The sequence below is a fragment of the Bufo bufo genome, chromosome 6 (genome assembly GCF_905171765.1).
Source record: "Bufo bufo chromosome 6, aBufBuf1.1, whole genome shotgun sequence".
Lineage (NCBI taxonomy): Eukaryota > Metazoa > Chordata > Amphibia > Anura > Bufonidae > Bufo > Bufo bufo.
In genome coordinates, this window is record NC_053394.1 from 297,238,383 (window position 1) to 297,255,289 (window position 16,907).

The 16,907-nt window shown below is 41.9% G+C and overlaps 1 protein-coding gene across 1 annotated transcript; it reads left to right on the top strand.

The window, feature by feature from the left end:
• Positions 1-3,864: 3,864 nt before the first annotated feature.
• Positions 3,865-7,097, top strand: LOC121005682 (protein kinase C theta type-like). Its single transcript, XM_040438458.1, has 9 exons — positions 3,865-4,261; positions 5,037-5,137; positions 5,282-5,449; positions 5,541-5,632; positions 5,790-5,852; positions 5,990-6,119; positions 6,277-6,432; positions 6,827-6,955; positions 7,056-7,097. Exons 1-9 carry the CDS (start codon positions 3,865-3,867, stop codon positions 7,095-7,097), a joined length of 1,278 nt encoding a protein of 425 aa, XP_040294392.1.
• The last annotated feature ends 9,810 nt before the right edge of the window (positions 7,098-16,907 follow it).

Sequence of the window (16,907 nt, forward strand, 5' to 3'; positions counted from 1 at the left end):
GGCACACATTTAAGACCGGACATAGGTAATTGATCCAGGGATTTATTCCGATTGCCATATTTGGAGTCAGGAAGGAATTTTTTTTCCCCCAAAATGAGGACAATTGGCACTTACCTCATAGGGGTTTTGTTTCGCCTTCCTCTGGATCACAAAAGGTTTGAATAAAAAAAAAACTATATTCAGCCACGTTACTTGTGTACCTAAGTGTGCCAAAGAGCTATGAACCGAAGACAAAAGACAGAAAGTTAACCCGATGACTACTACTCACTGGATTATGACAATTTACCTGGACTGACCTTCACCGGATTTGACCTCACCATACCGATTGTGACTCTTCATCATGCTGCTCATGACCATCTTGCCGTCTCCTGCTGTCAACACCAATACCATCATATGCTCCCCCCCCATATAACATCTAAAAGTGACCATAATAAATAATTTACCATCAAACTGTTCTCTTGAGAATTTCTGCCAAAATTTGAAATAAAGAAAAATCCAAGACTGCAGGAGATGCCCTCTCCTAAATCAGTGTTAGGAAAATTATTCTTGCCAGCAGACTATCTATAAGTATTCTAATTCTTTGTCAGGGAATTTAGCTGATTTAATCCTGATTGAGAATTTTATTTTCATACAACTAAAGCTGCCGGACATTCACCAGTCAATGGCAGCTCACCCCAGTCTATTGGTCTGAATTAACTACACGTTGTATTGGGTTAAAAAGACCAGTGATGATACGACTAAAAGATGCTGCATATTCTATTAATTACATTTTATATAATAAAAATATTGCAGTCTGCGTCACTCAGCGTTGGTACTGGATGTTCGTCAAAATCATAAAGAATTTAGTGTGTAATATGGTTTTAGGGTTGTATATTCCATTTAGGGAAAATAATAATGGTTTTGCAAAGAAAAATATTCTGATACCATATAGTGTTTGGAAGGTTAGCTATTATATGTTAAAGGATGTAATAGGGTTGGTGGTATGGTGTGGGTACTATAGATTGTGAAGTCAGGGTTAAACTGAAGGGTACGCTTGGGTAGCGGTGATAAAAACTATAGCATAATGATTCATATAGCACAAATTTGAGCAGGACCTTTTACTGTTAAAGGACCTGCGGTCATCTGTGAGGTTCCCAAGGCAAGTGAAATGGCCGCTTTGTGAAGTGATGGCCATGACAGCAAGTGTGGTGGAAAGGGGGTCTCCATGCAAAATAAGTGAGCATTAATAGAGGCCACAGACTAGGCCAGAGGTCTACAGAGCATGTATTGTAGGAGAGTCTCCCTCCTTATACAGTGGGCGTGGGACCAGAGACGAGTTGGCAGCAGAAAACTGCAGCAGCCATGATAAGCAACAACTAACTAGTTGATGTAAAGTGTTGGAAGACCAGGAATTTCCTTCCACGCCAAAATATCAGGTGAGATAGCAGTGCTGGAAAGGTAGAAGTAGTAGGATTAATTCCACTGGGCCTGTAGATGAACCAATGCCCTGAACTTTGCATCATTCCCTGGGAACACTGGAGGAGCAGCAGGATATATACCCTAACTGTGACGGGCTTCAAGAACACAGGATACTTTGAGCTAAGGCACTTGATGCTAAGAGGCCTGAACACCCCCACTAGATCAAGGATGTCCCCTTGGAGCTATCAACAGTCTGTATATTTACAATAAGTACTGTGCACCCGAATGAAAACCGATATGTCTACTTTGCCTTTAAGAGACTGCATAGTATGTTGTCATATTGAGCGAGAAAACCGTAAAAAGATGTGTACCTGCTAATGTGATGACAATCGGAGAGATCAACATGTAAATATTGTACAGTAAAGTTTTCTTTACTACAAAAATATACATGCCTCTGTCTGCATTTTTTGCGCCTTTCAAAAAACCTGCCTAGTGGATAAGCAAGGGCCTTCACACTCCTTTGTGTGTCAATATGTAGCTGTTTAATATTAGTCCTGCGGTTCCCAGTCCTAAGTCCTAGACTTTTGCTAGTTTGCACATTGCTTTTTGGTGTGCTGGGAGTTGTGGTCTACAAATGCACAAATAGCATATAGCTGGTTTTGGAAATGGAATTTTTCTTTATTGGTGTCGGCATGTCACCGCAATCAATTTGCAGGCGCTGATGTTTCTCCACCAGAGAGGTAATAAAGCCGATGTTCAGTGTACTTATTTCAAAAAAGTAATGTAAAGAGCATATAATGAGTGTGCCTGAATGGTGGATGGGGGAAGGTCAACCTTATGGTTTATTTTGATGGCATGGAAATAAGGTAGGTGGAAGAGCATGGAATTATTTTTTGGCACCACAACAAAAAATTACTGGATGAGTCTTTACATATAATCACTCCACACTGCTAATGTTGCATCAACATATTTACAATCAATTATTGCCACCTAACCGTTTGTTACCGGTAACTGCTCATGGTTAAACAGAGGGCATGCAGCAATCATCCCCTCTGTATGGTGATAAGAGATCTGCCAGCCAAACATGCTCATTCATTGGATAATCTGTGGCAGGTTTATACAGTACAATTATTTGGTATTAGTTTTCTTACGAATGCTGGTACCCCATATTTGCCATGATTGTCGGCCCGTGGCTTTATGTAACTGTACCTTGGCCTGTGAGAAGGAATTGTGAATATGACATGAGGCTTGACCTGCACCCTATTTATCGAGCTTTAGAGGTGCATCTGAAGCTTTTATCAACAATAATGCACATGTATGGCATCTCATATATTTGTGGGAATTTCTATTTTATAACTAAGTGAATGCAGGAACTGGGCAAAATTAATGGCAGTGACACAGGGTCAAATCTGTACAATAACTCCATGACCAATAACCCTGGCACTTTTTCTTGACTGAAAGTGCACTCTTAGGCTACTTTCACACTTGCGGCAGAGTGATCCGGCAAGCAGTTCCGTCGCTGGAACTGCCTGCCGGATCCGTCAAACCGTATGCCAACTGATGGCATTTGTAAGACTGATCAGGATCATGATCCGTCTTACAAATGCATTGAAATGCCGGATTCGTCTTTCCGGTGTCATCCGGAAAAAACGGATCCGGCATTTATTTTTTTCACATTTTTTTCGGTCTGCGTATGCACAAACCGGAAGGACAGATCCGGCATTCCGGTATTTTGAATGCCGGATCCGGAACGAATACATTCTTATGGGAAAAAAAATGCCGGATCCGCCATTCAGGCAAGTGTTCCGTTTTTTTGGCCGGAGATTAAACCGTAGCATGCTGCGGTTATATCTCTGTCCTGATCATTCAAAAAGACTGAACTGAAGACATCCTGATGCATCCTGAATGGATTTCTCTCCATTCAGAATGCATGGGGATAAAACTGATCAGTTCTTTTCCAGTATAGAGCCCCTAGGATGGAACTCTATGCCGGAAAAGAAAAAAGCTAGTGTGAAAAAATCCCTTAAATGCACTCTTAAAAATGGTCTCATTGATTTCAATGTGAAAACAGCCAAAAATAGAACATGTCCTAATTTTTGTTTCCCGCTGTTCGCTAGTCTTTAAAAAAACAGCCATATGAGTAGCCCAATAGACTTTAATTGGTACCAAAAAACGGCTGTGTGACGCCCGTTTTGCACTTTTGGGTGAATGAGGCCTAACTCTAACTTCATTTAACTTAATGGAATTCAAAAGGTAAATTCAACCTAATTGTTATTTGTGCAAACTATACACGCTTACATTTTAAAAACCCTAGTGGGCAGAAAGGTTATGATGGCACCCATCAGAGAGTGGTGACATCACAATGTTCTTTTATGACATCATATGGTTCTAGAATGCTGTCCAGGCAAAATTACCGTTCACTGTTCAACTAGCAACTTCTGTGAACGGATTACAAATATTGCTAATATGGGGTCTTCAAAAAAAATTCAAGAAGACCCTAAATCAAATGGAAAGAGGAAGAGAAGTAGAGATGGGTCAAAGTCATCAGGACCCAAAAATAAAAGACCATGTCCTAAAGAGGAACATGGCGAGAGAAAAAAGAGTAATGGAGATGGGTCTAAGTCATCAAGGCCCAAAAACAAAAGACCATGTCCCAAAGAGGAACATGGAGACAGAAAGAGAAGTGAAGATGGGTCAAAACCATCAGGGCCCAAAAAGAAAAGACCATGTCCCGAGGAGATACAAGGCAAAAATGCAAAGAAAGAATCAAAAAAAAGGAAGAGGGAAGATAGCTCATGTGGGTCCTTGAAAAGACCTAAAACTGGCGGATCAAAGGCCAAGGAGGAAGAGGAGCCAAGGCCAGGTAGAGAAAGGGAAAGGGATTTCTTAAAATGGCTTGTTGTATATGACAAATACATTTACAATCCAGTTGTAATTAGAGTTGATGGGAGAACCAATAGACAACAGAATTTTAAAGATTTGCTCATCGCTATGAATTTCTTTTAACCCCCTTAAAGGGATTGTCTCACTTCAGCAAATGGCTTTTATCCTATAGACAAAGTTAATACATGGCACTTACTAATTTATTGTGATTGTCCATATTGCCTGCTTTGCTGTTGGAATATGCGGGGTGCATCAGGGTGTCCAGGGATAGCTTCAAGGGCGGAGTACATCCACCATCAGGGTTTATTTAAACCAAATTATTTTGTGCCCAATCTGGAATTACAAAAATGTCATTTTATCTGATAATTATTAAAGTTATGTTTTATCTGCGCTTTCAGTCATAGAAGTATTCTTTGGTAGCGTCAATATGACTATCTAATTATATTAAAGATTTCACTGATTTGCTTAAGTCACTACTGTCAGTTAAGTAATAGTACGTCATTGAGTGGGAAGGGAATAATCTTATAGCATCCGTCCTGAAAACCAGGCGTGATTTTTTAATTTGGAGAAGCTTGGAATTGTTGATGACTAGCAGCCAGATATTAATATAAGACCCTTTAAAGCAAACATTTACAGGGTCTTTTCAATACTCCTTTGAAATCGGTGCCTCTTTTCATCAATTGTGCCCTCTTATTATAATGTAACAGGGATAATACTGCCTAATAAGTAAATAATATCTTATTGTATTCCATCAGGACCGAGCAATGTCCCTCAAAGCTGCCCTACAGAAGAAAACCGAATTTCCATCAATAGGTTTACATTTGGGCGAATGATTGGCCAAGGAGCCTATGGAAAAGTAAGTGACAACATTAAAAAAAAATATATATATAAAAAAATAATATATATATATATATATATAGTATAATATAGTACACACATGTATATTGCTATATTCTCTGATCTTGACACCCATCACCCTTATGTCTTCTGTCCTACATAGGTCTTTCTAGCATCAGACAACATCACCAAGAAGATGCTAGCAATAAAAATTGTGACCAAAGGACTTTCAGCTAAAGCAGAAAAACAGCTCCAGCTGGAAAAAAAAATCCTTCAGCTGACATCTGAAAGTCCTTTCTTGGTGAACAGCTGCATGACTTTCCAAACCAAGGTAGAGCCATGACTGATGTGATTCATTGTATGTTATCTGAAATATAGGTAGAATGAATATCAATGTCTCTTCTATCTTCAATTTATCATAGAAGCACTGGTGTTTTGCTATGGAGTATGCTTCTGGAGGAGATCTAAGAAGCCACCTCAGAAAAAAAGAACGTCTCCCAATCACCAGTGCCAAGTAAGTTCAATGGTTTTATGGTTAACGTTCTTAATTGATTTTAGTTCCCAATAACTTTACTATAAACCCCCATCCGTAACAAGTCTGTACATAATATCCAATCATATAATCTGAAAGATCTAAGAACTAACATCTTCTCTTATATCCTCTCCAACAGATTCTATGCAGCTGAGATAACATCAGGCCTCCAGTTCCTGCACACAATGGGTTTCATCCATCGGTATATCAATTTCTTTACTTTAATAGCCATTTTCTGCTTGATTTGTAACATTGTCACATCACTGTGCTCCTTCTGTCTCACAAGGACACTGGGTACAGAAGAATAGTTGAGAACAATCTTAACTTTTTATTTTACAGAGATATAAAACCATCAAACATTTTGATTGACGCCTCAGGTCATCTTAAAATAGCTGACTTTGGATTGGCCATCAATAATATGGATGGATTAAACAAAAATGCAGGAACACCGGGCTACATGGCTCCAGAGGTTAGTGTATAGAGAGTGAAGCAATAAACTATAGTGAGACTGATAGATATATATACTCCATACATAGGGAATACTAGGTGCTGCCTCATGTATCAAAACAGACAAACTGCCCTAGTTGTCCATAACATGTAATGAAGTCTTTGCTTCTTCTTGACAGATCATTGCAGGGAAGAAGTACAATGCAGCTGTTGACTGGTACTCCTTTGGCATTGTCCTTTACCAGCTGACAACAGGAGAAAAAACTTGCAACTGCAAAGTGTCAGAATTACCTGAACATAATCTTGACACTGAGACGGAAAACATCATTGAGGAGGTGAGGAAGAGGAGATGCTTACTTCTGAGGACAGGGATGTTATACACAATGACCGTGTCGTTTTCAGTAAGAGAGGGCATTATACATTTAAGTCTTCATGTTGATGCCCCATAACAGTGGTAGCCAAAGGAGATCATGATCTCCTCAATGTGAAACTTGAAAGCAGACACCATTAAATCTCAAGAAGAGAGAAGCAGCACTGTCATGTATGAATTAGACCTAAAAGGCTGCTGTCTCTACTATGGGGACATAGTTCTTTAAAACTTAATATGGAACTGATACAAGACTAGGGAGGGAATTACAGTGAGCTACCACTGTCAAAGTGGGCATCACCTATGGCCCCTCCATTATATTTTATATCCAGACAATAATCATGGACTGTTTTGATTTACAGCTACTGTGCGAAGACCCAAGCAGACGACTGGGCATAAATGGCTGCATAAGGCAACATCCCTTCTTCCAGCAAATAGATTGGGGGGATCTGGAAGATCTTAAAATGCCACCACCATTCATACCAGGCAACGTAAGTGCATAGAAGTTTGTAACCAGAAATTATTTACAAGATGTACAATTACTAACTTGGAACAGTATTGTATCTCATATACGATATTATCTATCTGCAGCCATCAGAGAAAAACCCTGGACTCCAGGCCCCTCAGGAGTAACTATGCTGGCAGCCAGTAGAAGTCCAAGTTCCAGCCAACAGGAACTCCATTTATGACGTCAGTACTCTCAAAAGTAATATGATGTCAACAGCAATTATCCATAAGACTTGTCTGCTACAAACCCATACAGCACAGCTCCTTACATCAGTGATATACTCCCTGCAACTATTCTTCTGGAGTCTAAAGTGACCTTCAAAAGTGTCCCTATCTCGCTACTTTATAAAGAACTCCTTCACAGGACTCGTGCAGCCTGTTATGCGAGATTTAGTGGACCTATACCGGATTTGACTTCAAGCCTTTGAGAACCCATGATAGTCCCTGAGCTGTTAAGTTCTCCTGCTGAGGAAGGCAAGGAAAGTGTGGAGATGATGTAAGAAAAATCTCCTATCGACATCCGTTTACACCTTGCTAGTTCAATTTACAACAAATGGAGAATGCTCAAACCCCTAATGGATGTTCTCATGGCTAAACTCGGATGTGACTTATCTCAATGGGTTAATAACTTTTTGGTACAAAAATTGACTTTGAACATCAGACAGTCTTCAGGTTCTTTTATGGACAGAAAAGTGGCACACATTTAAGACCGGACATAGGTAATTGATCCAGGGATTTATTCCGATTGCCATATTTGGAGTCAGGAAGGAATTTTTTTTCCCCCAAAATGAGGACAATTGGCACTTACCTCATAGGGGTTTTGTTTCGCCTTCCTCTGGATCACAAAAGGTTTGAATAAAAAAAAACTATATTCAGCCACGTTACTTGTGTACCTAATTGTGCCAAAGAGCTATGAACCGAAGACAAAAGACAGAAAGTTAACCCGATGACTACTACTCACCGGATTATGACAATTTACCTGGACTGACCTTCACCGGATTTGACCTCACCATACCGATTGTGACTCTTCATCATGCTGCTCATGACCATCTTGCCGTCTCCTGCTGTCAACACCAATACCATCATATGCTGCCCCCCATATAACATCTAAAAGTGACCATAATAAATAATTTACCATCAAACTGTTCTCTTGAGAATTTTTGCCAAAATTTGAAATAAAGAAAAATCCAAGACTGCAGGAGATGCCCTCTCCTAAATCAGTGTTAGGAAAATTATTCTTGCCAGCAGACTATCTATAAGTATTCTAATTCTTTGTCAGGGAATTTAGCTGATTTAATCCTGATTGAGAATTTTATTTTCATACAATCTAAAGCTGCCGGACATTCACCAGTCAATGGCAGCTCACCCCAGTCTATTGGTCTGAATTAACTACACATTGTATTGGGTTAAAAAGACCAGTGATGATACGACTAAAAGATGCTGCATATTCTATTAATTACATTTTATATAATAAAAATATTGCAGTCTGCGTCACTCAGCGTTGGTACTGGATGTTCGTCAAAATCATAAAGAATTTAGTGTGTAATATGGTTTTAGGGTTGTATATTCCATTTAGGGAAAATAATAATGGTTTTGCAAAGAAAAATATTCTGATACCATATAGTGTTTGGAAGGTTAGCTATTATATGTTAAAGGATGTAATAGGGTTGGTGGTATGGTGTGGGTACTATAGATTGTGAAGTCAGGGTTAAACTGAAGGGTACGCTTGGGTAGCGGTGATAAAAACTATAGCATAATGATTCATATAGCACAAATTTGAGCAGGACCTTTCACTGTTAAAGGACCTGCGGTCATCTGTGAGGTTCCCAAGGCAAGTGAAATGGCCGCTTTGTGAAGTGATGGCCATGACAGCAAGTGTGGTGGAAAGGGGGTCTCCATGCAAAATAAGTGAGCATTAATAGAGGCCACAGACTAGGCCAGAGGTCTACAGAGCATGTATTGTAGGAGAGTCTCCCTCCTTATACAGTGGGCGTTGGACCAGAGACGAGTTGGCAGCAGAAAACTGCAGCAGCCATGATAAGCAACAACTAACTAGTTGATGTAAAGTGTTGGAAGACCAGGAATTTCCTTCCACGCCAAAATATCAGGTGAGATAGCAGTGCTGGAAAGGTAGAAGTAGTAGGATTAATTCCACTGGGCCTGTAGATGAACCAATGCCCTGACCTTTGCATCATTCCCTGGGAACACTGGAGGAGCAGCAGGATATATACCCTAACTGTGACGGGCTTCAAGAACACAGGATACTTTGAGCTAAGGCACTTGATGGTAAGAGGCCTGAACACCCCCACTAGATCAAGGATGTCCCCTTGGAGCTATCAACAGTCTGTATATTTACAATAAGTACTGTGCACCCGAATGAAAACCGATATGTCTACTTTGCCTTTAAGAGACTGCATAGTATGTTGTCATATTGAGCGAGAAAACCATAAAAAGATGTGTACCGACTTCCGGTTCCGGCGCTGGTATGTGAGGACGCGGCAACTGCGGCTCCTCATCGTTAGTCACAACAGACCCGCTCCATCGGCCTCCCCGACCAACCGAGGCATAGAACTGTTACCTGTAGGCATTGTCGAGCGCATGGAGAGATACCTGCTCCGGAGCGGGCACAAACCAACTCCCTCCAGCTACGATACTCCCGAGGAAGACGGGGAGCTTCACAAGATGGCGCCGTCTCCCTCTCCCGCCCTGCAGAGCGGAGATCAGAAGGTGGTGAGTGAGGAGACAGAAAGCACTCAGCTGGACATGTTTGAAATGGCAGGATGAGCTGTGGACATAAAACAATTAGCCATAGAGGTTGCCAAACATCTTGCCCCAGACCTAATAGCCTCTCTTTCCACCACCATACAGTCAGCACTAAATAAGCTACAAGAAGAGGTGGCACTACATGACCATAGATTTCAGGAGCTAGAGCAAAGGGTGGCGTGCGTGGAGGAGGACGCAGCGGAAGCAGCAATGCAGCACAAGGAACTTGCACAGTTAACAGCTAAGCTGCACGAGAAGGTGGAGGACCTTGAAAATAGGTCTCGACGGAGCAACCTAAGGCTAGTAGGGATCCCAGAATCCACACAGCCACAAGATCTGCGTCGCCTATTTGAGGTGGATCTACCCCAAGCGCTAGGCCTTCACGGGAGGCGAAAAGTAGAAAGGGCGCATCGTGTAGGACCCCTGAGAGAACCACCCTTCTCGCCATCCGAAAAACAAAGTCCACGCCAAGTCATATGCAAATACCTGGATTATTCCGATAAAGAGGACATATTGAAGGCTTATAGGCTGAAAAGAGAACCTTTAACCATCCGTGGTTACAGAGCACTGTTGTTCGCTGACTACTCGGCTGAAACAACAAAAAAACGCAGAGCTTTTAGTTCCATTTGTTCTGGACTTTACAGGAAGGGAATCAAATTCCAACTAATGTACCCAGCTGTGCTCAAGATTAAAAGAGGAGACGGCACAATTTGTCAATTCACTGAACCGAAAGAAGCAGAAAACTTCCTTCATCGCACTGACGGAGAAGAGATATCTGTCAGACGACAGCGGCAGGGAACCCCAAATGCTAGCAACAGCTGGACTTGTGTGCCTTCTTCTTCTAACTCCGCCATCCCAGTGCTCCAGACAAAAAAAAATGACCAGGAGCCATTGGCTCCTAAACTAAAAAATTTAGGAGCCAAATTACATTTTTTAGTCGCCAAATTTAAAATGCATATAATAAAAAAAAAAAAAAGGACTTTGAGAAGATGAGACGCAGGTGACAGTAGTGAGCCAGCACTACATATAGGAAAAAACAGCACCACATGCCTCTCACATCCAGGGACATTTTCTGGGGAACAAGGTGACTAAAAATGGCGAATTGCGTGGTTTAGAGTTTTTTTTTCTGTTACTGCCTTCACCGAGCGGAAATATTTTTTTATATTTTAATAGCTCACACTTTTTGGGACGTGGCGATATGTAATATGTTCTTTATTGTTTGTAAATTTTATATGTAAAACTGGGAAGGGGGCCATTTAAACTTTTAGTATTTTGGTGTTTTTTTTTTACTTTTTATTTAATAACCATTTCTTCCCTTAGGGGCTAGAACCCTTGTGCTATTCACCCTGATAGATCTCTATCAGGGTGAATAGGATCTCACATCTCCCTGTGCTCTGTGCACACAGCAGCAGGGAGCTGAACATGGCAGCCAGGGCTTTAATAGTGTCCTGGCTGCCATGGTAAGGATCTGAGCCCCAGCAGTGTAATCTGCCACTGCCACCAATGAAGGGGATGGGGACCCTGTGGCCACCATATAACAATGGGGGGGAGACGGGGACGACTTGTGGCCAGTGATAATGGGGGGGGGGGAGGAGAGGCTTTGGGAGAGCGCACTGCACCACCAATGAATGTTTAAAGAGGACCTTTCGTGGGTCCAAAGAATGAACTTGGTAGCAGGCTGCATAGAGCGGCGCCCAGGGATCTAAGTGCTCCTCCCCTCCTATATCCCCATTGGTGGTAGTGGCGGCCGCGTCACAGTGGAGAGGGCGGGACTCCTTCCTTCTCCACTGTGCGGTGTGCTAGTGAAGAGAACTTAGGCTGCGCGGGATCGCAGCGGTACAGTCGCAAATGGCGACAAGACTAAAAAGTCTTGTCGCATACTATTTTGTTGCGTATACCAGAAAAAAAAGAAAGTCCATTTTTACTGGAGTGGTGACCCAGAATTAATGTTTCTGTTGATGTTATTAGGTTATGTTATGCTTTTTCATGTAACGATGTTTTTTCAGATTCAAGGGATGTCTATCACATGTATCTTGGTACTACGTATAGAGATCATACTAATACGGAGGGATTGCTCTGCTGGGAGGCGGTCTCTCTATGGGAGGTGGGCGCAGTCCTTCTCCCTTTACAATGTCCAAAACGCTAGCAGACATAGAGCTGTATGTAGAGGGGTCACATGAGAATTATATCATGGAATGTAAAGGGATTAAGGTCTCCTAATAAACGCATGAAAATTCTCTGACAACTTAAACGGCTGAAAGCCGATATAGCGTTACTGCAAGAGACCCACCTCTCTGGAGATGATTTTGCCCGAATGGAGAAGTTGTGGGTGGGCACGGTTTACGGGTCAGAGGCAATGGGACGGAAGGGCGGAGTATTAACTCTGATCGGACGTCATATACCACACATACTTTATGTAAATGACTCAGACTCTGAGGGAAGGCTATTGCATACACATATTTCAGGCCCATTTGGTAACTACAGCATATACAATGTGTACGTACCTAATCAGAATCAAAAAAGCTTTCTAGAAACGGTGGGCAGTAAAATTGTGAGCGACCCTCACCCCTGCAAGATAGTGGGAGGGGACTTCAATTTAGTGATGCACACTCTTGAAGATAGGAGAAACTGCGCTAGTACAAAGCAAGTGCGGACACTGCACGATTTTGCAGACTTCACAGGTTTAAAGGATAGTTGGAGGCTCCGACACCCACAGGGCAGGGAGTATACACACTACTCACATGCTCACGATAGCTGGTCGAGGATAGACTATATGTTTCTATCCCCAAATGCACTGGGAAAAGTATCAAAAATAACTATTGGTGATCTAATAATATCGGATCATGCTCCGCTTCTCCTAGACTTAGCGGCTCTTTTCCCTAGAGGGCAGGACTATATATGGAGATTCCCAAGTTTTCTCCTACCGGATGACAACTTCCAACAGTTACTGCAGGGCTGGTGGATGGAGTATTTTGGGGATAACCAGGAACATGTTCATACGCCTGCCTTGTTCTGGGAAGCTCGAAAGGCTGTACTAATAGGGCGATTGATAGCCTACGTATCCTCACTCAAATAATTAGCAAGAACCCGCTATCAAGCTGCTAGTGAGAAACTTAGATGTGCATATAGAATGTATATAACGGACAAACCCCCAAATCATAAAGAGCAATGGATTTCAGCCCAAAGGGAGTTCGATGAATGGGCAGAGAAAAACGGAACAATAAAAAAAAAAAAAAATTTGATATAGAATTACACAAATTTGGGCACAAATCGGCACAAAACTTCTTGCATCCCTTGCGAAAGGGAGGAGACGGCTTACGCATATCCACAGCATTCGAACACGGGAGGGTTATAGGGTTCACAACCCCCAGCATATAACTAATGTTATAGGAGATTATTTTGCCGAGTTTTATGAAAATAGGGGAGGGGATGAAGAGCGGGGACGACGGTTTTTAGAGGCCCTCTCTTTGCCAAAAATTTCGGAGGAACAGCTTTCCATGCTGAACGCCCCAATAACAGCGGCGGAAATACAATCTACCATAAAATCGTTCCCCACAGGAAAAGCTCCAGGCCCAGGCGGATATACGTCTGATTTCTATAAAGCATTGAATCAGCAAATAACACCAACACTTACTACTTTGTTTTCATCTATCATGGCAGGGAAGGACATGCCAGATCAAATGAACATGGCGTTAATATCCCTTATACACAAAAAAGGTAAAGACCCTGAAGATCCCGCGGCATATAGGCCTATTTCCCTTATCAATCAGGACATGAAATTACTCTCTAAAATCTTGGCCAATAGGTTGGCGGAGATTCTCCCCTCCCTAGTGTCACCGCTGCAGGTGGGATTTGTCAAGGGAAGGTCTGCAGTAGCAAATATAGGGAAAGTATTGCTGGCTGTCTCAGTGGCGAAGGCTCCTAGATACAAAGACCTGACCCCAGCTGTGATCACGCTTGATACCGAAAAAGCTTTTGACAGCATTAGCTGGTACTGGATTGATCAGGTGCTGGACACACTGGGATTTAGGGGCAATTTTCGCACCATTCTAGCGGCAATTTATTCCAACCCCACTGCCAGGATATCTTTAGTAGGGTTCATGTCCCCAAAGTTCACACTACGACGTGGAACGCAGCAGGGGTGCCCCCTTTCCCTCCTCCTGTTCGATTTAGCCATTGAACCACTAGCCAGACGCCTTAATTCCCCTGAACTATTTAAAGGATTAAAGGTAGGCTCCCATAGTATGAACGTGGCCCTATTCGCAGACGACATAGTGTTATTTATGGAAAACCCGGCCATGCATCTCCCCAGGGTGCTTCAAACGTTATCAAGCTTCGGGTCATTCTCGGGACTGCAAGTCAATAATGCTAAAAGCGAAAACCTCCTCTTAAATAGCAGATCCAATGGGAATCTGGGAGAGGACATAGAGGGAATACCAATAGCAAAATCCTTTATCACATACTTAGGTATCAAAATAGGAAGGAGCATGGAATCCATTTATAGACTAAATTATACCCCCTTAATAGAAAAGATTCTCAAGGGGCTACAACAATGGCACAACCTTCCCCTGTCATTGATGGGCCGGAATCACCTGTTGAAAATTATGTCAATGTCAAAACTATTGTACCCTTTACAGACCATTCCAATACTATTAAAACATGCAGATGTTAATAAGATTCGCTCAGCTTTCATCAGATTTTTATGGCACGGCAAACGTCCCAGGATAAATCTACAGAAACTTATAGCCCCCAAGGAATTAGGAGGTATTGCATTTCCAGATGTTAGGCGATATAATATAGCCTGCATGGCCAGGCACATAGCGGACTGGATCAATGGCACTAGCCATTACTCTGCTTTGCCGCTAGAGAGTGCATACTGCGCTCCTTGGTCAGTAAGTGCCTTACTTCATGCTAGACTACCTTGCATCCCAGCCCATATCAAGTCTTCTATCCTGTTTAAAGACACCATAGCAACCTGGCGCATATTGCGAAAGACATATTGGCTGCCTTTTCGGATCTCCAAACATCTCCCGTTATGGGGGAACCCAGAGTTTCCATTAGGACGCACTAACAGTCTATTTAGAAAATGGTGGGATAAAAGGATCGAGTTGCTTAAACATATACTACATGCCTCTGAACCCCGTTGGTTAACCAGAGAAGATCTAGTAGAGAAATATTCCTTGAACAGGTTTCAAACGATCCAGTTTGCACAAGTTAAAACGGCCATACACTTCAATTTGGTGATGGTGCACAAAGAGGTGGGACGGAATGTTGTAGATAAATTATTAGGACTGGGAGGGGGGAAAACATCAGTCTCTCTTCTCTACTATGGTCTGAAACTGGAAGACTCGCGGTACAATAAAATGGGTGACTTTAGCCAGTGGAGCGAAAATCGTGGAATAGAAAATATCTCTCAGAGCCTATTGAAAGGTTGGTTACAAGTACGAAAACATATTATTAATGAGGTATGGAGGGACACCCATTTACGAATCATGCATAAAGCGATTTATGGTTTCAACATCCCCCCCCACCCGCTTAAACCTGACCGCAAAACACATTGCCCCAAATGTGGACTGGGTCATACGGATCTCTTTCACGGGTTATGGTCCTGTACACAATGTAATCAGCTCTGGTCCGCAGTGAGTGATATGGCATTCGAGATATGGGGACGGAGATTCGCGTTAAATCCCTTATTGTTTCTATTTCACTATGAGGAGGACGTAGATAGTGGTCGAAATCCCCCCCAGCTGTTCCACTCAATTTGTATTATTACCAAACGGTGGCTACAACCGGAGTTACCGACAATTGCGGACATACATCAGAAATTAAAAGCTCTGCTTTATATGGAAAGATCAGCGACTTTCCAGACAAAAGAAAAACACACACAGAAGCTATTTCGGAAGTGGAGGTGCTACCTGGTTAAGTACATGTCCACCGCTGAATTACAATCCATTATACAGCCATTTACACTAACAGAGTGGTACTTAATGGAGCAGCTGCGGGGGAGTCTAGGGAGATTGCAGGCCACAGCGGCCTAAGGAGAGTCATCTTACCTCAGACCTACTCTGCTCTAAATTTCAACTTTTGACCATTATGATCTCTATTATATACACCTGTAGTATTTATACTATTGTATGTACTGCAATAATGATTGATTGCTACGGATTACTTGTGATAGGATCCCAGTGTTTAGAATGTTATAGCTCAGCATTGAAATTTCTGCAATACTATGTTATTTGACTCCAGGGTCTGCGTACCCTGTTTACTAAACAAGGCACAAGAATATTTGTCACTAAAGGGGCACATCGCCCAAATGTTTGTTATTCTTTATATTAAGAAAATTGAATAAAAAGATTTAAAAAAAAACATAAAAAGATGTGTACCTGCTAATGTGATGACAATCGGTGGAGAGATCAACATGTAAATATTGTACAGTAAAGTTTTCTTTACTACAAAAATATACATGCCTCTGTCTGCATTTTTTGCGCCTTTCAAAAAACCTGCCTAGTGGATAAGCAAGGGCCTTCACACTCCTTTGTGTGTCAATATGTAGCTGTTTAATATTAGTCCTGCGGTTCCCAGTCCTAAGTCCTAGACTTTTGCTAGTTTGCACATTGCTTTTTGGTGTGCTGGGAGTTGTGGTCTACAAATGCACAAATAGCATATAGCTGGTTTTGGAAATGGAATTTTTCTTTATTGGTGTCGGCATGTCACCGCAATCAATTTGCAGGCGCTGATGTTTCTCCACCAGAGAGGTAATAAAGCCGATGTTCAGTGTACTTATTTCAAAAAAGTCATGTAAAGAGCATATAATGAGTGTGCCTGAATGGTGGATGGGGGAAGGTCAACCTTATGGTTTATTTTGATGGCATGGAAATAAGGTAGGTGGAAGAGCATGGAATTATTTTTTGGCACCACAACAAAAAATTACTGGATGAGTCTTTACATATAATCACTCCACACTGCTAATGTTGCATCAACATATTTACAATCAATTATTGCCACCTAACCGTTTGTTACCGGTAACTGCTCATGGTTAAACAGAGGGCATGCAGCAATCATCCCCTCTGTATGGTGATAAGAGATCTGCCAGCCAAACATGCTCATTCATTGGATAATCTGTGGCAGGTTTATACAGTACAATTATTTGGTATTAGTTTTCTTACGAATGCT